The 23,483-nt window shown below is 37.8% G+C and overlaps 1 protein-coding gene and 2 long non-coding RNA genes across 3 annotated transcripts in view; 1 reads left to right on the top strand and 2 right to left on the bottom strand.

Annotated features, from left to right (window-relative positions):
• LOC115223006 (eukaryotic translation initiation factor 2-alpha kinase) overlaps window positions 1–19,544 on the top strand; it is a 65,695-nt gene extending 46,151 nt beyond the window's left edge. The window contains exons 16-18 of the mRNA XM_029793433.2: window positions 14,206–14,409; window positions 15,554–15,733; window positions 17,300–19,544. Of these exons, the coding sequence (XP_029649293.1) occupies window positions 14,206–14,409; window positions 15,554–15,733; window positions 17,300–17,461 (546 nt within the window). The 3' untranslated portion in view covers window positions 17,462–19,544. The remainder of the gene's footprint in view (window positions 1–14,205; window positions 14,410–15,553; window positions 15,734–17,299) is intronic.
• Window positions 19,545–20,105: 561 nt separating this feature from the next.
• On the bottom strand, window positions 20,106–22,835 carry LOC118767559. Its single transcript, XR_005003482.1, has 3 exons — window positions 22,823–22,835; window positions 22,323–22,327; window positions 20,106–20,240 (listed from the first exon to the last, which is right to left on the bottom strand). It is a non-coding gene; the product is annotated as an uncharacterized LOC118767559 (long non-coding RNA).
• On the bottom strand, window positions 21,412–21,826 carry LOC118767560. Its single transcript, XR_005003483.1, has 2 exons — window positions 21,673–21,826; window positions 21,412–21,640 (listed from the first exon to the last, which is right to left on the bottom strand). It is a non-coding gene; the product is annotated as an uncharacterized LOC118767560 (long non-coding RNA).
• Window positions 22,836–23,483: the final 648 nt, after the last annotated feature.

Genomic DNA, 23,483 nt, shown 5'->3' with positions numbered 1-23,483 from the left:
ACCCTTCTTAATGCCAACCACTTTACAGAGTATATACTGGGTGTTTTTTTTATGTGGCACCATCACTGATAGGGTCACCCAGGTAACTTGCATGACAAAACCTTTCAACAGGGAAGTGGGGAGTAGTATTGAGGGTGTGTGGCTTTGTGCCAGTTGAGAGATTTAAGGTGTAGAAGTGACAGATACAAGTGTGTTGCTGTAGCTACAGGGATACCTCAAAGGAGAGTAAGATAAAGTGGTTGCCAAGTTTAATTTCTGCCTTAGGAAAAACTACATGCAATTGAACAATGTTCTGTGCATATTTCTCATGTTTAGATGAATCATCTATCCAGACTATAACCCGGTTCTGTACAGAGGTTTATTGATGCTGACCTCATTGGTTATTCAATCTACTCAAAGTCCTATGGGGATGGAAGGCTGGCAGTGTGGCTGGCCCCAACCTGTTGGAAGCAGAAAGTTACAACTTTAATCTGTGTTCTGGGCTTCAAGCTGTGCAGAATTGTACTGGGGCTGAATAGTGATCTAGAAAGCCATGGATGGTAAGTCAGAAATTCTGTTGGCAGTGAGGAAGCACAAATAGATGGTAATCATATATGAAGATGGTACAATTACCGTATATACATGTGTGTGTATGTATATATATATCTATATAGTTGGAATTTACAAAAAAACAAAAGATGAAGATGGGTGTGTACACAACAAACAGGTGTATTAGTTTAACACATGGGAAGGTGAGAAAGTCTTTTATGTTTCGAGCCTACACTCTTCAACAAAAAGGAACATGAGGAAATGAACAGAGAAAGAAGAAAAAGTGAACAGAGAGAGAATAAAAAAATGGTTTACTGGTTAGCGATATGTAAAAACATTGTAGATGTTTTATACTTGATGTGTTTTATTGAAATGCTTTTAGGCATTCAGTGTTTTGTCCATGGGAAGCCTCTTTGGCCCTTTAGCATTCAGGTTCCTTTGCCAGATGTATTGCTTATTTATTCACATTGTTTTGTGTTAATCATGAATTATCTTATAGCTTTGAAATTTTGATGATATGATTGTTTTTATTTTTATAGTGACATTGTAGGATAGGTGTGAGGGGCTGGATCTGGCCAGTTTGAACATAAAATGAGTAGAATATTTGGGCTGAATACAGCTAGTTGAAATGTTAAAGGGTTAAGCTGTAGGGTTTTAAAATCCACTGTATGTCTCCAAACCAGGTGAAACGAATCTCTTTGACAGGTGAGAGAAATTGTTCTTTTCCTGCTGTTTCAAATCATTGGTGCTGAATATTTAAGTCACCTGTGAAACAAATGGAAATCACTCGTCTGAGACATGTGCATAAAATCTATGTAGTGATGTGCAACAGCACTGTGCAAGTAGGAAGAAATTAAAATTTGAGTGGGAAGCAGCTTTGATAATGTAGACATTGTGGATTAAACAAACTTAATGTGCTTTGTTTAAACATTTTGTCTAAGTTGCTTTGGTTTGAGGTCTACAGGTGCTTTTTAAAACTCTACGTCTTAAAGGGACTTTTTTTCCTAGATGAGATATTGCAGCTGAAAAGCGTTTAAACAAAAGTTCCTGGCTTTAAGCAAATTATGGAAGGCCTGCTCGGAGGTCCAACCTTCCAAGTTCTTTTACAGGGTTTAGAAAAATTGAAGGACTGCCACAATAAACGTGTAAGTCTTAGAGGGGGGAATATGTTGAGAACAATCAATTATCTTTTTTATAATGATATAATATACTCATTTATCAATTAAAGAATTTGTTAGAAATGGCCATAATGATTTGACACCTGTCCTTCAATAGTCACTTATTTATTCTTAATTTACCTCCTCACATGGACTGTATATTTAATAAATTGTACATGTACAAGTGTGAATAGCTCAAGAGTGGATTATATACTCAGCCGGGTCAAAATGATTGCATTACATCAGCCGAATATCATTCTGTCAATACTCCTGTACCAAAGTTGGTATTCATCTAAAAATTGCTGTGTGTGCATTTTATTCCACCCTAACTATGTGTGTGCCTCAACCTTATTCCACTGAGTGTCCCAGCATGGCCACAGCCTTAGGGCTAAAACATAAAGGATTCATCATCATCATTGTTTAATATCTGCTTTCCATTCTGGGACACTTGACAGTAAGAGGTCTAGTTTCGTTTTGAAGACCTTTACATCCACCCCATGCAGGTCTCTCTGATCCTTCAGGAGGATACTGAAGAGTTGTGGGCCTTCAAAGCCAGGCTGTTGCAATATTTTGTCATACCTTGATGACAATTTTGGAGTCTTTGGCACTATGCAGTGGCACCCTATTCTAGGATCTTCCAGATGTATATTATGGCATACCTTTCTTGCCTACACTCTAAGGAATAAAATCTTAATCTCTTGAGTCTTTCCCAGGAGCTTATATGCTGCATGGAGGCTATCTTCTTTGTGTACTTTTGTTGGATTGCCTCAAGTTCGGCAATTAATCTGACACTGGTTCGCGACCACAGCTGAGAGCAATAGTCAAAGTGGCTTAGGACAAGTGTCCCCCAGAGGACCATCATGGTTTCCTGATCACTCGTTCTAAAAGTTCTAAGAATCCATCCGGTGAGCCGCCTGCATTTCATTGCCAACTTAGCAACATGCACATGGAAGGATGCATCATTACTCATGAAATGCCAAGGTCTTGCACTGATTATGTCTCTGGGATTGCAATCCTTCCAGGTCCAGAGTAATTAATTGATATTGCATTTAGTTTTGCATGCTGATAGCACAAGGCTTGAAACTTTTCAGCATTAAACTGCATGCTGTTCTTTTCAGCCCACTTGTATATTTCATCCAACTCACTCACATTGCAGTTCTGTATCATCTGCATAACTTGTGATCGTGGCTTGCTGTGTGGTTGAGGGCATATCTGAGAGGACCATTATGAACGGTAGTGGTCCCAAAACAGTGCCTTGTGGAACACTGCTCACTATTTGTGTCATTGGAGGTGGTCCCATAAGCTACTACCACCTGACTTCTATTGAAATTGAAGGAAGATGTTGAAACTTCTCCTCTGCAAGTTTAATTTTTTTCAACAGCAAAGGGAGCTATTTTTTTCAGAGTCCTTTGATTCTGTCTTCCCACATAGCCTGTGCATAAACTAATAGTGAATGCTGTATAAAATTAAATTGGTATGGAACTTTCTGAAAGATGCGTATAGGTTTCACTTGTGGAAGCCAAACTCTTATTTAAAGGTTGATTCTTTATGATGAATCATATGTGGTTGTTTAAAAAAAAAAGGCTAGAATGACAATGCTGAAACATATTTAAAACAATGGACAACAGTCAAAATATCATAATGGATGGGTAAATAAGCATCCTTAAAGTGAAATACCGCATTGGTAGGTAAACAAAAGTATCGACAAATAGAAGAGAGGGAAGGGAACATCACCTTTCAGGTAACTCAGAAAAGGTAAAGGTAAGCTTGCCAAAGTTTAATGCGGTTTAAATATGGAGATTAGGATTGTTTGGTATTGGATATTCATTGTGTTCAGTATTCCTAGTCAGTTTAATCACTGTGGCAGGTGGACAGCCGGAATAAATAAATAGACAAAATCCTTTCACTTTTATAAACATATTAAAAAAGTATGGAAGACCCTACATACAAAACAACTATGTCCATCTAGGTCTATGTAATGTTTAATGTTTTAACTGCCTTTTCTAGCCTGTAAGGGGTCTTGTTAAAGGTCATCTCTTTCATGTATAAATAAGTAAATTGTTTGTACACTATTATATATGAAAATATGTTGTCTATTGACTTTATTACGCATGCTAGCCACAGGTATCTCTTTTACTGGTTTCAGTCATTTGACTGCGGACATGCTGGAGCACCGCCTTTAGTCGAGGAAATCGACCCCCAGGACTTATTCTTTGTAAGCCTAGTACTTATTCTATTGGTCTCTTTTGCCGAACCGCTAAGTTACGGGGACGTAAACACACCAGCATCGGTTGTCAAGCGATGTTGGGGGCACAAACAGACACACAAACACACACACACATAGATTTGCATATACATATATACGACGGGCTTCTTTCAGTTTCCGTCTACCAAATCCACTCACAAGGCTTTGGTCAGCCCGAGGCTATAGTAGAAGACACTTGCCCAAGGTGCCACGCAGTGGGACTGAACCCGGAACCATGTGGTTGGTAAGCAAGCTACTTACCACACAGCCACTCCTGCGCCTATTGCCACTCCTAAATTCCCTACCCTTATTATATATGTATATATATAAAGAAAATGAATGGGATAAAGAGAGTCTGCCGAATGTCGACCCAACAGAGGGACCAGCTATCTGAGTTGAAAGTACCTTGGTAGATAAGGCAATTAGAAGTATGAAGACAGGGAAAGCCCTGGGCCCATCAGGAATTACTGCAGAGATGCTCAAAATATCTGGCAGTGTCGGCTATAGCCTAGTCACCTGTACAGTTAACCAGGTGATACACGAAGGAGTCATACCCAATGACTGGTGTAGCAGCATAATAGTCAACTGCTACAAAGGTAAAGGTGACGCTCTAGATACAAATAATTACAGAGGTATCATGCTGTTGGATCAGGTAATGAAGGTTACAGAGAGGGTCATTGCCCAACTGATTAGGGAGAGAGTCAGCTTGGATGAGATGCAGTTTGGTTTCGTGCCAGGGAAAAGCACCACTGATGCCATATTTCTGGTAAGACAGCTGCAGGAGAAATACCTAGCCAAAGATAAGCCCCTGTACCTGTCTTTTGTTGACATGGAGAAAGCCTTTGACAGGGTCCCCCGATCCCTCATCTGGTGGTCAATGAGGAAACTAGGGATAGATGAATGGTTAGTGAGAGCTGTGCAAGCCATGTACAGGGATGCTGTAAGTAAGGTGAGGGTTGGCAACGAGTACACTGAAGAATTCAGGGTAGAGGTAGGGGTCCACCAAGGTTCAGTCCTCAGCCCACTTCTATTTATCATAGTCCTCCAGGCAATAATGGAGAAATTCATGACAGGATGCCCCTGGGAGCTCCTCTATGCTGATGACCTTGCTCTAATTGCTGAGTCACTATCAGAACTATAAGAGAAGTTTCAGTTGTGGAAACAAGGATTAGAATTGAAGGGCCTTAGAGTCAACCTAGCTAAAACCAAAGTCCTAATAAGTAGGAAGGCAGACAAACCACAAATCCCTTCAGGTAGATGGCCCTGCTCGATCTGTAGTAGAGGCGTAGGTAGAAACTCTATAAGATGTACCCAGTGTAAGCTATGGACACGTAAGAGGTGCAGTAATATCAAAGGAAGGCTAATGGGGAAGATAGTTTTTGTATGTGGCAGATGCTCAGGAGCAATAAACACTGAAAATCTGCAGAGAACAGCTTCTGTCACATTCCAGGGAGGAAAACTAGAAGTAGTTGATAGCTTCCGTTACCTAGGTGACCAAGTCAGTAACGGGGGAGGGTGCGCTGAAAGTGTAGATGCTAGAATAAGAATAGCCTGGGCAAAGTTGAGAGAGCTCCTACCTCTGCTGGTGACAAAAGGCCTCTTGCTCAGAGTAAAAGGTAGACTGTATGATGCATGTGTACGAACAGCCATGCTATACGGCAGTGAAACATGGTCTGTGACTGCAGAGGACATACGTAAGCTCGCAAGGAATGAAGCCAGTATGATTCGATGGATGTGCAATGTCAGTGTGCATTCTCGACAGAGTGTAAGTACCTTGAGAGAAATGTTGGACCTAAGAAGCATCAGATGTGGTGTGCAAGAGAGACAACTGCGCTGGTATGGTCATGTGGCGAGAATGGATGAGGACAGCTGTGTGAAAAAATGCCACACCCTGGCGGTTGAGGGAACTTGTGAAAGAGGAAGACCTGGGATGAAGTGGTGAAGAACGACCTTCGAATTTTGGGCCTCACCGAGGAAATGACTAGGGACCGAGACTTTTCGAAATATGCTGTGTGTGAGAAGACCAGGCAAGACAAATGAGACCATAATCTCGTGGCCTATGCCAGGGGCGTTACCAGCCCACTTATGCGTACCTTTCCTTCTTTGGACACTAAAACTCTACTTGCGAAGACCTGTTGAGGCAAGTGAGATCAAAGTCAAATTCGATGACTGGCGTCCGTGCTAGTGGGGTGCAAAGAGCACCATACAAGTGTGATCATTGATAGAGTGGCTAGCCGGCTTCCATGCCAGTGGCACTTAAAAGGCACCATCCGAACATGATCGTTACCAACGTCACACTACTGGCACTCGAGCCTCGTGCTAGTGGGGTATTAAGAGCACCATCTGAGCGTGATCGTTGCCTGAGTGGCCATCTGTCCTCCGTGCCAGTGGCACATAAAAAACACCATTCAAGCGTGATCATTACCAGCATCGCTTTACTGGCACCCGCGTCAGTGGCATGTGTAAAAGATTCGAGTGAGGTTGTTGCCAGTGCCGCCTGACTGGCCCCGTGCCAGTGGTACATAAAAGCACCCACTACACTCTTGGAGTGGTTGGCGTTACAAAGGGCATCTAGCTGTAGTCACACATCCAACCCATGCTAGCATGCAAAGCAGATGTTAAGAGATGATGATATATATATATATATATATATATATATATATATATATATATATTTTCATATATATCTCTTATGATAAAAGGCAGATTTTCTCTGCCTCCCAAACCGTTTGCTTTTTATACAATTCTGCAATATAGAATTTCTTCAATTGGAATTTACCTATCATTTTACAAGTAGATTCCATCGGGTCGTGGCATGTAAAGTTTTTTCAATTTCACCCCCAATTAAGCAAAAATTCGAGAAAAGTAAATATTTTATGATTTCCCTCTTTCATTTCAAGTGCTTCACTCCTCCCATTACCACCACACTTTCTGCTACTTTCTCTTTGCAAGTGTACACACACATAGACACGCAAACATATACAATAGCCTCTCTCATTTCAAATGCTTTCCTCCGTTTTTTTTCGGGAAGTTCTTTTGAAGCTGGTGTGCATCGGAAGCATTGTTGTACATGTGTGCGTGCGTGAGTGTGTGTGTGTGTGTGTGTTTGATGGGGTGTGCGACACAGAAAGTGTGGTGTGTAAGTGAAGTGCTTTTGTTAGTGTGTGTAAACAGACAGAGAGAGTAATGTTGTGCTGTGTGTGTATGTGTGAAAGACACAGATAACTGAACTTTTTTTATTCACTTTTTGTAGTGAGTGACTGAGAGAGAAAAGAAGAGAGCGAGGTTATGTATATATATATGTATGTATGGCTTCAGTGACACACACACAAAAACACATACCTGCGTACACCTAAAGCACGCACACACACAAGCGGAGCGCGAACTTCAAAAGAACTTCGCGCACTATCTATCTGGTTTGCCATTCCTCACACACACGCATACACATACATATATGACAGTGACAAACACAAACGTGTCAAACAACTACATACAAACACTCAGACATGCACACACACACACACGTGTGTGTTTGTTATTAGTAAAAAAAGGCGCCAAACACAACTCACTTCTCATTCGAACACATTTGCAGAAACACCGACGGTCGAATTGCCATAACAATACAGAAAAGGTAAATTGGTTTTTAATTTACTTTCTGTCGTTAAATTTTGGTAGTATTAATTGGCGAGCGTACTTCTGTTGTCAATTGTTGACAGAAAGAAATTGTAAGCTAATAAGGTGTGTGTGTGTGTAGGAAGTGAAGGATAAAAATATGGCAAGAAGTGGACAGATGTACATATATACATCCATACATACATGTGTGTGTGTGTCTATGTATGTGTATTAATGTGTGTGTGTTATCTCTATATAAAGCTGAAGTTGTCTGTGTGCGCCAGGTTTCGTAACCTTCAACTAACACTATCTCCTCCGAGACCCTGCGGCACAAGTTGACCAACATTGAGAGTATGATAGAAGAAGGGTTGCTCTTCCTTCCGTAGAACATAGAATTCAAATCGGACCATGTTAACACCAAACATTATTTACATCAAAAAGCTGCTTTTTTCTATGAAAATCCCTATTTTTTACCATTTTTTCACTGCTGTGTTGCCACTTTTCGGTGTATTTCAACCAGAAAAATGTTCACAAAATTTTTACTTTTCAAAATTACAATTCCAGCGGGTTGAAACAAACCCGAGCAACGCCGGGCGATACTGCTAGTATATATATATATGCATATATAGTTATATATATATATATATATATATATATATATATATATATATATAATATATATATATATATATATATGCATGTATGTATATGTGTGTATATATATATATATATATATGCATATATGTATGTATGTATATATATATATATATATATGCATATATGTATGTATGTATATATATATATATATATGCATATATGTATGTATGTATATATATATATATATATATGCATATATGTATGTATGTATAATATATATATATATATATGCATATATGTATGTATGTATATATATATATATATATATATAATATATATATATATATATATATATATGCATATATATATGTATATATATATATATATATATATATATATGCATATATGTAAGATCAGTGGGGAGGTTGATGAGCTGCGGCGCTTGCTGCTTGTCTTGGTGGGGGGAGGTGTAGTACACAGTGAAAGCATGTGAGGAGGTGGGGTAGGAGGGAGAGACACGTAATGGTGGTGGGGGAGGAGGAGGAAGGAGGGCATATCCGGTGTAGATGGTGTGAACAGTGTTCACCGGTATTGGTGGTGGGGGTGTGAACAGTATTCACCGGTATTGGTGGTGGGGGTGGGAAAGAGCGGGAGCACCGCGAATGGCGAAGATCGGATTAAACTTCGTAGAGAAAGAATAGAGGGTATCTTAAGGGATTAAATTTCGTAGAGAAAGAATAAGATAGGGAAAGCGTGGCGAAGATCGAATTAAACTTCGTAGAGAAGGATAGAGGGTACCTAAAGGGATTAAATTTCGTAGAGAAAGAATAAGATAGGGAAGGCAAGCTCGTTAGTGTATAAGTTTAAACATTTAAAAAAAACGATTAGCGGCAAATGTATGTAAGTTGTGGAAGATAGGGAGAGAAAAAATATAGACTTGCTGTGAACATCGGTGATCAGGAAGAATGATAGGGGTGGGGGTGGGGACCAGGTGCCTTTAGATGGATTGACCGGAAGTCTCTGATTTGGAGAAGACGGAAGTTTGAATTTGGGAATGGTAATGATAATGGCGATTTTCGTTTTTGAAGATACCGCGAATGGCGAAGATCGGATTAAACTTCGTAGAGAAAGAATAGAGGGTATCTTAAGGGATTAAATTTCGTAGAGAAAGAATAAGATAGGGAAAGCGTGGCGAAGATCGAATTAAACTTCGTAGAGAAGGATAGAGGGTACCTCATCATCATCATCATCGTTTAGCGTCCGTTTTCCATGCTAGCATGGGTTGGACGGTTCTACTGGGGTCTGTGAAGCCAGAAGGCTTCATCAGGCCCAGTCAAATCTGGCAGTGTTTCTACGGCTGGATGCCCTTCCTAACGCCAACCACTCCGTGAGTGTAGTGGGTGCTTTTTACGTGCCACCCGCACTGGTGCCAGACAGAGCTGGCAAACGGCCACGAACGGATGGTGCTTTTTATGTGCCACCGGCACGAGGGCCAGGCGAGGCTGGCAACGGACACGAAACGGGGCGGTGCTGGCAACGGTCACGAAACCGGCACTGGTAACACATCTGCAATTTCCATTGATCGATTTCGATTCTGATCCTCACTTGCCTCAACGGGTCTTCACAAGCAGAGTTTTGACATGCCACCGGCACTGGTAGCACATCCGCAATTTCCATTGATCGATTTCGATTCTGATCCTCACTTGCCTCAACACATCTTCACAAGTAGAGTTTTGTGTCCCAAGAAGGGAAGGTATGCATACGTAGGCTGGCTCCATCCCATGTAGAAGGCCACGGGTTATGGACTCACTTGTCCTGCCGGGTCTTCTCGCGCACAGCACACTTCCAGAGGTCTCGGTCTCTAGTCATTTCCTCAGTGAGACCTAAAGTTCGAAGGTCGTGCTTCACCACCTCGTCCCAGGTTTTCCTGGGTCTGCCTCTTCCACAGGTTCCCTCAACCGCTAGGGTGTGGCACTTTTTCACACAACTATCTTCATCCATTCTCGCCACATGACCATACCAGCGCAAACGTCTCTCTTGCACACCACAACTGATGCTTCTTAGGTCCAGCTTTTCTCTCAAGGTACTTACACTCTCCCGAGTGTGAGTACCGGCATTACACATCCATCGGAGCATACTGGCTTCATTTCTAGCGAGCTTACGCATATCCTCAGCAGTCACGGCCCATGTTTCACTGCCATGTAGCATGGCTGTTCGTACACACGCATCATACAGTCTGCCTTTCACTCTGTGCGAGAGGCCTTTTGTCACCAGCAGAGGTAAGAGCTCTCTGAACTTTGCCCAAGCTATTCTTACTCTAGCAGTTACACTTTCAGCACACCCGCCCCCGCTGCTGACTTGGTCACCTAGGTAACGGAAACTATCAACTATTTCTAGTTTTTCTCCCTGGAAAGTGACGGAAGTTGGTCTCAGAGCATTTTCAGTGTTTATTGTTCCTGAGCATCTGCCACATACAAAAACCATCTTCCTAGTTAGCCTTCCTTTGACATTGCTGCATCTCTTATGTGTCCATAGCTTACACTTGGTGCATCTTATAGAGTTTCTACCTACACCTTTTCTACAGATCGAGCAGGGCCATCTACCTGAAGGTGTTTGTGATTTGTCTACCTTCCTACTGATTACGACTTTGGTTTTAGCTAGATTGACTCTGAGGCCCTTCGATTCTAATCCTTGTTTCCACACCTGAAACTTCTCCTCCAGTTCTGATAGCGACTCAGCAATTAGAGCAAGGTCATCAGCATAGAGGAGCTGCCAAGGGCATCCTGTCTTGAATTCCTCCGTTATTGCCTGGAGGACTATGATAAATAGGAGGGGGCTGAGTACTGAGCCTTGGTGGACTCCTACCTCTACCCGGAATTCTTCACTGTACACATTTCCAACCCTCACCCTACTAGCGGCGTCCCTATACATGGCCCGCACAGCTCTCACTAACCATTCATCTATCTCTAGTTTCCTCATTGCCCACCAGATAAGGGATCGGGGGACCCTGTCGAAGGCTTTCTCCATGTCAACAAAAGCCAGGTACAGGGGCTTATCTTTGGCTAGGTATTTCTCCTGCAGCTGCCTTACCAGGAATATAGCATCAGTAGTACTTTTCCCTGGCACAAACCCAAACTGCATCTCATCTAAACAGTGTTCCCTGCCCAGAAAATCTTGTACCTGCGTTCCTTGCCTGTGAGGAACCTAGCTGACCCTCCTCTCCACCTTATTTCTTGCATGCAACAGGGATTAAATTTCGTAGAGAAAGAATAAGATAGGGAAAGCGTGGCGAAGATCGAATTAAACTTCGTAGAGAAGGATAGAGGGTACCTAAAGGGATTAAATTTGTAGAGAAAGAATAAGATAGGGAAGGCAAGCTCGTTAGTGTATAAGTTCAAACATTTAAAAAAAAAAAAAAACAACGATTAGCGGCAAATGTATGTAAGTTGTGGAAGATAGGGAGAGAAAAAATATAGACTTGCTGTGAACATCGGTGATCAGGAAGAATGATAGGGGTGGGGGTGGGGACCAGGTGCCTTTAGATGGATTGACCGGAAGTCTCTGATTTGGAGAAGACGGAAGTTTGAATTTGGGAATGGTAATGATAATGGCGATTTTCGTTTTTGAAGATACCGCGAATGGCGAAGATCGGATTAAACTTCGTAGAGAAAGAATAGAGGGTATCTTAAGGGATTAAATTTCGTAGAGAAAGAATAAGATAGGGAAAGCGTGGCGAAGATCGAATTAAACTTCGTAGAGAAGGATAGAGGGTACCTAAAGGGATTAAATTTCGTAGAGAAAGAATAAGATAGGGAAAGCGTGGTGAAGATCGAATTAAACTTCGTAGAGAAGGATAGAGGGTACCTAAAGGGATTAAATTTCGTAGAGAAAGAATAAGATAGGGAAGGCAAGCTCGTTAGTGTATAAGTTCAAACATTTAAAAAAAAATGATTAGCGGCAAATGTATGTAAGTTGTGGAAGATGTATATATATATATATATATGCATGTATATATATATATTATATACATACATATATGCATATATATATATATATATATGCATATATGTATGTATGTATATATATATATATATATATATATATATATATATATATATATATACATACATATATGCATATATATATATATATATATATACATACATATATGCATATATATAATATATATATATACATACATATATGCATATATATATATATATATCATACATATATGCATATATATATATATACATACATATATGCATATATATATATATATATATATGCATATTGTATGTATATATATATATATATATATATGCATATATGTATGTATATATATATATATATATATGCATATATGTATGTATATATATATTATATATATATATATATATAATATACATACATATATGCATATATATATATATATATATATGCATATATGTATATATATATATATATATATATATATATATATATATATATATATATGCATATATCATCATCATCATCATCGTTTAGCGTCCGCTTTCCATGCTAGCATGGGTTGGACGGGTCAACTGGGCTCTGTGAAGCTGGAAGGCTTCGTCAGGCCCAGTCAGATCTGGCAGTGTTTCTACGGCTGGATGCCCTTCCTAACGCCAACCACTCCGCGAGTGTAGTGGGTGTTTTTTTACGTGCCACCTGCACAGGTGCCAGACAGAGCTGGCGAACGGCCACGAACGGATGGTGCTTTTACGTGTCACCGGCACGGGGCCAGGCGATATATATATATATATATATATATATATATATATATATATATATATATATATGCGCATATGGCGAGGTTGTTGCCAGTGCAGGTAGCATGTAAAAACACCATTTGAGAGGGCCGTTGCCAGTATCGCCTGACTGGCCCTTGTGCCGGAGGCTTTTAAAAGCACCCACTGCACTCTCAGAGTGGTTGGCATTAGGAAGGGCATCCAGTTGTAGAAACTCTGCCAGATCAGAATGGAGCCTGGTGCAGCTATCAGGTTCGCTAGTCCTCAGTCAAATCGTCCAACCCATGCTAGCATGGAAAGCGGATGTTAAACGATGATGATGATGATATATATCATCCTTCCCCACCTCGTCCCATGTCTTCCTTGGTTTACCTCTTCCACAGGTTCCTTCTACAGTTTGGGTGTGGCACTTTCTCTCAGCTATCATCATCCTTATGTAACACATGTCCATACTGCACAGTCATCTCTCTTGCACATCACATCTGATGCTTCTTATGTCCAATTTTCTCTCAGAGCACTAACACTCTGTCGTGTATACACACTGACATTACACATCCAGCAGATCATACTAGCTTCATTTCTTTCAAGCCTATGCATGTCCTCAGCAGTCACAGCCCATGTTTCACTGTCGTGTAGCATGACTGTTCGCACACATGCGTCATACAGTCTATCTTTCATCCTGAGCGAGAGGCCCTTAATTGCCAGTGGCGGTAGGAGCTCCCTGAACTTTGTCCAGGCTCTTCTTATTCTAGCCCCTACACACTCCTTGGTCGCCTACGTAACGGAAGCTATCAACTACTTCTAGTTTCTTCCCCTGGCATGTGACCCTGATGTTGGTGGGCTTACGTCCCGTGACTTAGTGGTTCAGCAAAAGGTACCAATAGAATAAGTACCAGGCTTTAAAACCTAATCCTGGGCTTGATTCATTCAACTTCTAGGTACTGCCCCAGCATGGCCACAGTCCAATGACTGAAACAAGTAAAAGGTAAAAAGATATCAAATTTCTGGATAAGCTTTCTTATTCATTTTACCTGGGAATTTCAAGAGAATGGAGATTGTATTCAGTCAGGTTGGTCTTGCATAGATTTTGTAGCTGTAAAATATTCATGCATGCAATTTTCAGAATTGTTTTATCATAAGAGAACCATTGTAAAAACATGAATATAATAAGGCAGTGCCCCAGCATGGCCACAGTCAAATGACTGAAACAAGTAAAAAATGATATTAAAAATGCCTGGTTCAGTGTTTTCTGCTGTTTTACAATTGGATTTATATTTTTCACTTTTGGTTTTGGCAGCCTTCAAATATCTTATTTTCTAAAGATGGTTTAATAAAAGTCGGGGATTTTGGATTGGCAACAGCCATGACCAACTTTTTAGAGTCAGAAGCAAAAGTAACAGACGACTTGAAAGAAACAACAGACACTGAGGAATATGTAAATGTATCCTACAAACGACACACTGGTGGTGTGGGCACACAAATCTACATGAGTCCTGAGTTGGTAAGTTTTCCACTTTTCTTTATTATCAAATAAGGATTTTTATAAATCATGTGTGCAATTTCTCAAACTAAAGTTATAATTGCAATTTGCTTTGAAGTTCTAAGAGCAATTTTATCTGTAAATAAACTTCTTAAAAACTAAAAGGATAAAGATAATGCCTCTGAAAAGCAATTGCTGATAGTTATGGAATCTCGTAAAGTATTTATCGTTAGTGTCAGGTATTCAAGAAATGCAATTAAAATTCCAGTAGCAGTCAATCATTTTAATTTTAATACTATTTTGGTCGAGGTTTTGGAAAGCATGGTAGTTTTCTTAAAAGTTCTTCAGCTAATTCATGTCCACACACAACAGCAGTTCTTGTCTGTTCTTTTATGGCAAAATGCCTTTTGTCTTTCTTTTCGGGAATTTTTGTCTCTGTTTTGATTTGTAAGTTTTTGATGATTTGTCAAGTGAAGTCACATGGCTCAATGGTTCGAGTATCAGGCTCAATCATGAGGTTGTGAGTCTGATTCTCAGACGGGGCTGTGTGTTGTGTTCTTGAGCAAGACACTTTATTTCATGTTGTCAAGCTGTATCAGGCTTTGTCTTTCCCTTGGATAACATTGGTGGAGGCTGAAGTGCAGGGATGACTGCTGCTTTTTCATTAACAACTGTGCCCAGGCTTGTGCCATGGAGGGGAACTTTCTAGGTGCAATGCCATGGTCATTCATGGCTAAAGGGGGTCTTTATCCTTTCATCTAGTATTAAAAATTCTGTAAAAAGAAAATAAGGTTTAGTGTTCAGATTGCGTTGTCTAATATTTATTTATTTGCATTGTTTTCAAATAATCATGGATTATCTCATAGCTTCAAGCTTTTCATGTTTGTTTATTTTTAGAATAACATTTTTAGGGTAGGTGTAAGAGGCTGGATCTGACCAGTTTGAACATATAACAGGTAAAATATGTGGACTGGACAGGGCTGGTTTCAGTACTAAAGGATTAAGGGAGTCAATCCAAGTTTTCACAGACAAGAGAATCTTTCGTTTCAAAGAAATGAGTCAAAATTTACTTGCAACTTCAAGTGGATTTTCTTGTCTGTGTATTTTCTTATTTAAAAAAAATTTTCACATCTGTGTGTTTTTTTTTTTATAAAATTCTTTATAGATTAATGGAAAGGATTACAATGAAAAAGTCGACATTTTTGCTTTAGGGATGATTCTTTTTGAATTATTTTACCCTTTTGATACGGAATCTGAACGTAGGAAAAAACTTCAAGATGTAAAAAAGCGACGGTATCCCGATGACTTTCATACGTTTAGTCCCGAATGTTATCAAGACGAAACAGTAAGTAATTTACTTTGTAATTTATGAAGGATTTTTTTTTAAATAAAAAGCAAAATTTTATCTATTTGAAGTTAACCCTTTTTCCAAATCACAGAGATCAATAGAAAATACATCAATACTTAAAAGATGTGATTTCAATAATCTTACGTAGATAAGAGCTATCTGGATTGGACATTAGACTGGCAGGTGATGTCCTCCACTCTCAAAAAAAAAATCTGATTTGTACTTAGCGTATACATTGTGTAGCATAAATGGTTGAACAAGCAATATAAGCTTCTTTGAATTATAGATGTTGTATTATCACCTTGTTCATAAATTCAAATTCTTTTACAGCATCTTGTCTCTTCTTTATAACTCATTAACCCTATCACTGAGAATAGGTTTGAAATCTGGGTGAGTTAGCTGCAGGGTTTTGTTCCAAAAGATTTGACTCATATTTGCTTAATGCTACAAAAGCAGGATTTAAGTCTTTTAGTATTTTAACCAATGATTACTGGGATAATCTAATCAGAAGTTAACTCCAGATTAATTTTAATACAATACTAAAGCTCTGAATCAATAAAATATCTAAAAGCAAATAAAATTCAGGTTTCCATAAACAGAATTTGGAATCTGCCACAAATTAGCAGAAAGCAATAATTCTGACAGTCAATGCCAGTGCTACCTATGTGGTTGATGCCAGTGGCATGTAAAAGGCACTCGCTACACTCTTGGAGTGGTTGGTGTTAGGAAGGGCATCCAGCTGTAGAAACCTTGCCAGATCAGATTGGAGCCTGGTGCAGCCTCCTGGCTTGCCAGTCCTCAATCAATCCATTCAATCCATTTCAGCATGGAAAATGGACGTTAAACAACGATGATGATGAGATTATATATAGTTTTTTATAATTTCAAAAAAGCAGTTATAATGACTGATTTAAAAAAAAAAGAAGAAGAAAAATTCAAGGTTTTGATTGTTAGTTAATCATTATCTCTTTCTATTTGAAGATAGTGTTGTCTCTTTCTATTTGAAGATAGTGTAGCCTCTCTTTCTACTGTCCTAACTATATTATTTGTTACTTCACTTATTCTCTTGATTACCAAATTACAAGTATTCAATATCTACAAATGAAAAGGTCTCGTGTGATGCTTCTGGTGTTTTGCTTTCTTTGCCAGATTAAGCAAACAGAATAACTATCACGTGTCTTTCTATTTTATAAAGTTCTTCCTTTACCGAAAAGGAGGAACACAGTGAGATTGCTTGATGTTGAGAATTCTTAAATTTGGCATCAACTTCACCTGTAGTTAACAGTTTTGCTTATCACTTCTTGAACTACTTGTCCAAGGTTTGACCAATTGGTCAAGGGATTAGTTATGACACCTATAACTGCTGGATGACCTGAAGGAAAGCAATCCAAGAGCTGTGTCCATAGATCAGATACATTATTCATCTTCTGCAAGTACTGTAATAAACCAAACCAAATATCATGTGATGTTAAAAATTATAAAATTATTGACTCTTAATTATTTGCTGTGAAAATCTCTTAAAATGTTGCCAAATTTGTATTTGCTTTTCCTTCAATTTTTCAGTGTGACTTGCTCAACATTCTGCTTTCACCTGATCCGGCCGAACGACCTAGTGCTCAGCAGGTCCTCAACAGTAGTCTTATGATAGATTTTGCTTATAGCAAAATCCCTCGAAGGTTCCGAACACGAACACTATCAAATAGCAGCAGAGAAAAGCAAAGTTGAAAAATGCTTGCTTATGAATTCTTAATGTTTGTCATGCCTTTCATTTTTAATTTTTAAGAACTTGAAAAAAGATTTTTGAATTTCAATGGGTCCAGAACAGTTAAAACTTTCTTTTAAAATTCTTTACAAATGTAATTAAAAAGTTGTATATACATTTTTGTTATGAATCACCCGCTCACTCAGAGGAGAATAGAAAATAAATCTATATTATAGGTAAAGTGTAAATGTTACTGTTTTATGTTTTTTTACTCCTGTGAACCAAAAGATTTGGAGATTTTATTTCCAAACATTTGTGATTATCTGTATGATATGTTTTGTCAGCTTGTATTTACCAAAATAGAATGTTCAGAAATCTTAAACATAATAGGGAAAATTCCATTTTTGTAAATGTCAAATTTAAAAAAAAATCTTTTGCTGCCACTCTTAAACTCAAAATTTTGTGAAATTATTTTAGGCATTTTTAGTCATGGTTGGTAACACCCACATAAATATTTTTTTGTTAAAATATCACACTCTCTCTCTCAGAGATAAACTATTTCTTGCATCAAGTTCTCTTTCAGTTGATTTTGGTTAATTAGCACCACTTATAGTGCTGGTTGCTGAGTAATTATTATTATTATTTAAAAGAAGAAAAATTTTATCTATTCAAAACTCTTCCAAGTATTAAAAAAAAATTCCATCAATGGATTATCCATGTAAAAGTTAGAACCTGATTCTCTCCAGAACTTTCTGATGCAGTCTTAAACTATTCCAAGATGCTGTTGGGACCAACTTTCATTCTTCATGGTCTGTAAACAAAAGTTTGAGTCAGTTCAGTCTGTTTTCTTCTTCCGGCCAACTCAAAAGGTTTTCAGTTGAATAGTTTAATATTAAAGCTAGAGATTAAAAATCCATTGATACAGTTGCAAATGCAGCAATGTGGAAATCGAACCGGTGATTGTGTTACATTGAGGCACTGTGACTCTGCCCAGGCACAGCAAAAGCTAAAGAAATTGTCTTGCAGTTATTTCTTGTGGTTATTCTGCTTCCATTTTGATCCGAAAGCTAAATCATTTCAATTGGATCTTTAGTCTGATTGAAAGAGGACCCCCCGCCTCCACTTTTTTGTTTGAAAGTGGCTTTAGGCCCCCCCCCCAACTCCTTTTTTATTTGAGAACTTGAACCCATGTAAAGAATGAAAACCAAACCTGCAAATATATATTTTGATGTTGAACAGGATACTTTAGTGCATCTAGTCAAGTTTTGATTCATTATTCTTAGTTGAAACATTGCTGTGGTTGATTTAATTACTAAAATAAGTAGATGAGCGATAAGATACTGGCACCAGCCCTTGGCATTGGTTTTGTGTCTAGTCAGAGAAAATCAATATTAAACCTGCAACTACCAGTTTGGGAAATCTGGTTAAAAAACGTGTTTAATATGAAGGTTTTCAATTGAATTTTTAAAAATACTTTTAAGTTTTAAGTAAAAAATATTTGCTGCTAAATGTTTGATTACATTTTATACTGAACAGTCATTTCCCCCCCTCCATACAATACCCAGGTAAGGTCAGGGTTAAAAAAGCTTGCTTTCCAACCATGTGGTTTGGAGTTCATGTCCACTTTGCAGTGCTTTGAGCAACTATCTTCTGTTATAGTTCCAGGCTGACCAAAATCCCTGTGAGTGGAATTGGTAGATGGAAACTGAAAGAAGCCTACCCATCATGTAAGGAGTGTATGTTTGTACTCTTGTCTTGACATTTTGTGATGGTTGTGAGGGATCATCGTCATACAAGGAATTAACCCTTTTAAGATTTGCACTAAAAACACCTCTGTCATATCCAGCCAACACTAAATTACAACCGTCTCTTTGTACATACTAGATTGTCTGTCACCACATCTTTATACATTTTACTCAACCTCCATCCTATAATTTAACTAATTGAAGTTCTGCCAGTCTAAAATTTACTCTCTTTGTCCCTTTACACCTTTCTTTCAGCTAAAGATTGTAACCCTAAACCACTATGTCAATGAGGAAGCCTCAGTGGAGTCGCATGACTTACTAGAAAAAGCAGCCAAATTATCTTAGCCCACATCCTACCATCCCCCTACATGGCCTTGCTTTTTGCTTTTTGAGCCAAAAAAATTAACTAACTAACTTAACATCTCAAAAAAGAAACATTGAAATATTGTATTCCCAGATACTTTATTTCTGAAAACAAAATGAGGTGGTTCCAGATGGAAAACCTTTGATCAAAGGTCTCTTCAATCAGGGCTCATCAACAGGTTTTTTTCATTTTTATAGTTGGACATTTCTGTGAATTTAGTAATAATTACCTTTTTTTTTTTTTATTTGTTTCCCATCTTAATGTGATTTTACAATTCATTTCATAAATTTGATGTGATATGTAAATTTTCTCTATTTTTCTGTTTAATGAGATCAGTATGTGAAACCTTTGTTTCATTGAGCAAAAAAACTATAAATGTTAATATAAAAAGTTTTGTCATTTTTCTCTCTAATTCTACTTTTGTACAAAGGATGCGATGCAAGCTATAAATTACAGTTGGAATGAAAATGTATTTTGATTCATGTCATAATGCAGGATTTAAACTTGCAATCTTCCAATAATTATCTGAATCCTGACAGGTAATAATAATTCTTGATGCTTCAAGAATTATTTACTGATAGGAAAAAAATGACAAACTGGAAAACTTGGATTTGCAATTTCTGAGGATTCTTGTTTGAACATTATCAGATGTGAACAGTTATTAAGAATTGATATTTTAATAATTAAATTTTTCTTCTTATAGAAGCTGAAAAAGACCAAGAAATAATTTTTAGCTATAAATCAAGAATTTAGATGTTATGGGCTTTTAAAGTTTTATCGTAGTTTAGGTGTGAATGACTTATTTTGTCGATGCTAGTCAAATTTTTATTTACACTGTCAATGAATGCTGCTCAACCAATTATGCCAACCTTTCCAGTAAAGATAAGAACAAATCTTAAAACTTTTTTTGACAATACTTATCAACAGAAAATATATTTCGCATTAAAAAGTAGTTTCTAGTTTGTAACTTATAACGATTGAATGTTAATTATCAAATTAGTTATACATATCGAATGCAGATGTGGCTGTCTGGCCAGAAGCTGGGCTGCCCAATGCCTTGCAAGCAGTGTTGCTAGATGGAAACTGAAAGGAATTTGTATGTCTGTCTGTGTATCTCTCACCACTACTTGGCAACCAGTGTTGGTGCATTTATGTCCTTTTAACCTAGCAGTTCAGCAAAAGTGATCAATAGAATAAGTATCGGGCTTTTAAAAAAAAAAGTGCTGGGGTCAGTTCAGTTAACTGAATTTCTTGAAGATGGTGCTCCAGCATGGCCACAGCCAAATGACTGAAACAAGTAAAAGATAAAAGATATGTAATTTAATCGGTTGACATCTTGCCAAAATTGGTTTTTGCTTCTTATTCCATTTTGGGCCAGTAAAACAATTAGCAGCAGCAGGCACATCCTGGGGTTCATCCAATGAATCGTCCCGTTTCTATAAGTCTGCAATTGTGTGTCTTTGTTATTCTCCATCCATCCATCTTTACTGCCTAGGAAGATCATAGGGTAGAGTCTTAAGCCCCCCACCCCCCACAATCCTGCCAGAAACCATTTTCCAATTGAATTTCTGAGTGTGACTAATGTGACCGAATACTATTGACCATCTCGCTTTGGGTCTAATGTTACATCTTCTTCCTGTTGGCTTGAAGAATCCGTCAGGTTTCTTTCCTGTGATAGCATTTGTTTGTAGCACTGGAGCTTTGACCCCTCCTCAGTGTGGAGAAGTAGCAGATTGACATGGAGAGACCCCTTGATCTCCAAGCTATGCATCCAATTGAGATCTGTCAGAGGAGCCCCATTTCTGCTGCTTGTGTTCATGATTGTACTCCTTTGACATTTATACACCATAAGTGAGGTTAGCCATGGAAACTGAATTGAGGAGGAGTTTGGCTCTTTTTTTTTTTTTTCTAACTATTTAAATTTCTTGACAAATTTCAGTCTGTTCACCAGTTGGATATCCTTAGCTTTCAAAGCTAATATTGGTATATAAAGCTGCAACGCTTCACATTTTCCTTCTTGGAAAACTTAGGCCATTAACACTCCTACGAGAATGTAACATTGACCCAAAATGATCGTCTCAGTGCTTGCACTGCTGAGACATGTCTGCATCTTACTCTCACATACATTATGGAATCATCATCATGGAATCTGGTATAAATTTTAATTCTCTATAATTGTTCACATTTGCTTTGATGAATCATTTTAAGTAGTCTTTACTGTTTTTATCAAATGCATTTTATAACCAATTTATTACATAAAATCTTTGTAACAGAAACATATCTAACTCAATATAAATTGCTGTTTTCACTTTCTGTCCACTTGGATCCTCATTAAGTTATTTCTCAATTTTATTTTATTAGTATAAAAGAGAATAAAATAATTTCACTAAGTTTGAAAAATGGCTTTCTTGCAGAGCATTGTGGAATAGACCCTTCAAGATCTGATCTCTTTTTTTTTTTTTTTCTCTCTCTCAATAAAATGGCACTTTTTATGTTAGCGAAAAGCAAGACATTTCCCATACTGATTAAAACTTTTGACTTGTATTGTTGGATGATGAAATTGTTTTGAAATAAAGAGAAAAAGTAAACTGCATACACTACACACACTTATTTCAAACTCTAATTAAAAAGAAAACCAAACTTTTTGTTCCCATTCCTGAAAACGTCTGTTATATATTATAACTTGTGTTAAAATATAATGTGGCAGCAGCTAATACAGAATATCTACTTCATGAATTTGTATTATTTTTGTATGTAGATATTATGTAAATAAACTTTTTCTTAATAAAATATCTCAACTGTATGTCAGTTTCTTCTTGGTCAACAGAATGATGATACAATAGAAAGAGTTTTATTGTATTTCCATCATAATATCCTGCTTAGCAAGTTGGCAATGTTAGCATGTCAGGCAAAAAAAAAAAAAATCTTTACAGCCCTTCTGTGGACAATTTGATCAAATTTTGGACACTTTAGAGACATCAGATTTTCTCATCTTGTTCACAGCTTATCCTTAAGATCTGATGTCACTAAAGTGGAATTTTAATAGTTAAAAAAAAAAAAAAAGCCAAGCTCTATTTCCAATTTAGTGACATCAGATCTTAAGGAAAGATGTGAATAAATGAGAACAATCTGATGTCTGTCTCTGAAGTGTCCAAAATTTGATAAAATTGTCCAGAGAAGGGCTGTAAAGATTGTTTTTGTTTTAACTATTTAAATTCCACTTCAGTGACATCAGATCTTAAGATTTTTTTTGCCCCCTTTCTCTATTGGTATACTTACTTAAAACATTGTGTACAAAAGGTATAAAAATTAAGCATAACCCTACACATGGTGGGGCACAAAATACCACTGAGCATTTCACCTGGTGTGCTAACATTTCTGGCAGCTCACCAACTTGCTAAGCAGGATGGACATACAATAAAATAATTTAACTTTTGCTAAAAAGTTTAATATTCAGAGGGATATTTAAAATTTGGATTTATACCTTACTATCCACAATAAAACCTGTCACCAAGTTATGGGCAAAAAACTCAGATCTTGTGAATTTTCTGAAGTCCTCTCCCCACACCCTGGTAAAGATTTCCCCCCAAATTTCTTTATAATTGTAATCTATGCTGGTTGAAAAGTATTTATATAAAATATCATTTTAAAAAAAACATGGATCTTGTGAATTTCCGAACTCCCCACTGTTGCTTTCTGTGCATTTTTTTTTTGTTTCCAGGTAATATTGTAAACATTAACCAAATTTTGAATAACAAAAATTAAATATCACAGGGGGGGGGGGGGTCATCAGGATTTTAGAACTGATTCGATGGGGGCATGGTCAAAAATTGGTCGGGAACCACTGGTCTAATCCATGTTGCCATTTAATGGTGATGATGACCTGAAATAATATCTCAGTTAAATGGCAAAAAAATAATTTAAGAAGACAAATTA

Source organism: Octopus sinensis, linkage group LG2 (assembly GCF_006345805.1).
Source record: "Octopus sinensis linkage group LG2, ASM634580v1, whole genome shotgun sequence".
In the NCBI taxonomy this organism is placed as follows: domain Eukaryota; kingdom Metazoa; phylum Mollusca; class Cephalopoda; order Octopoda; family Octopodidae; genus Octopus; species Octopus sinensis.
Note: the sequence above shows the minus strand (reverse complement) of the source record. Positions and strands in the feature narration are given on the sequence as shown.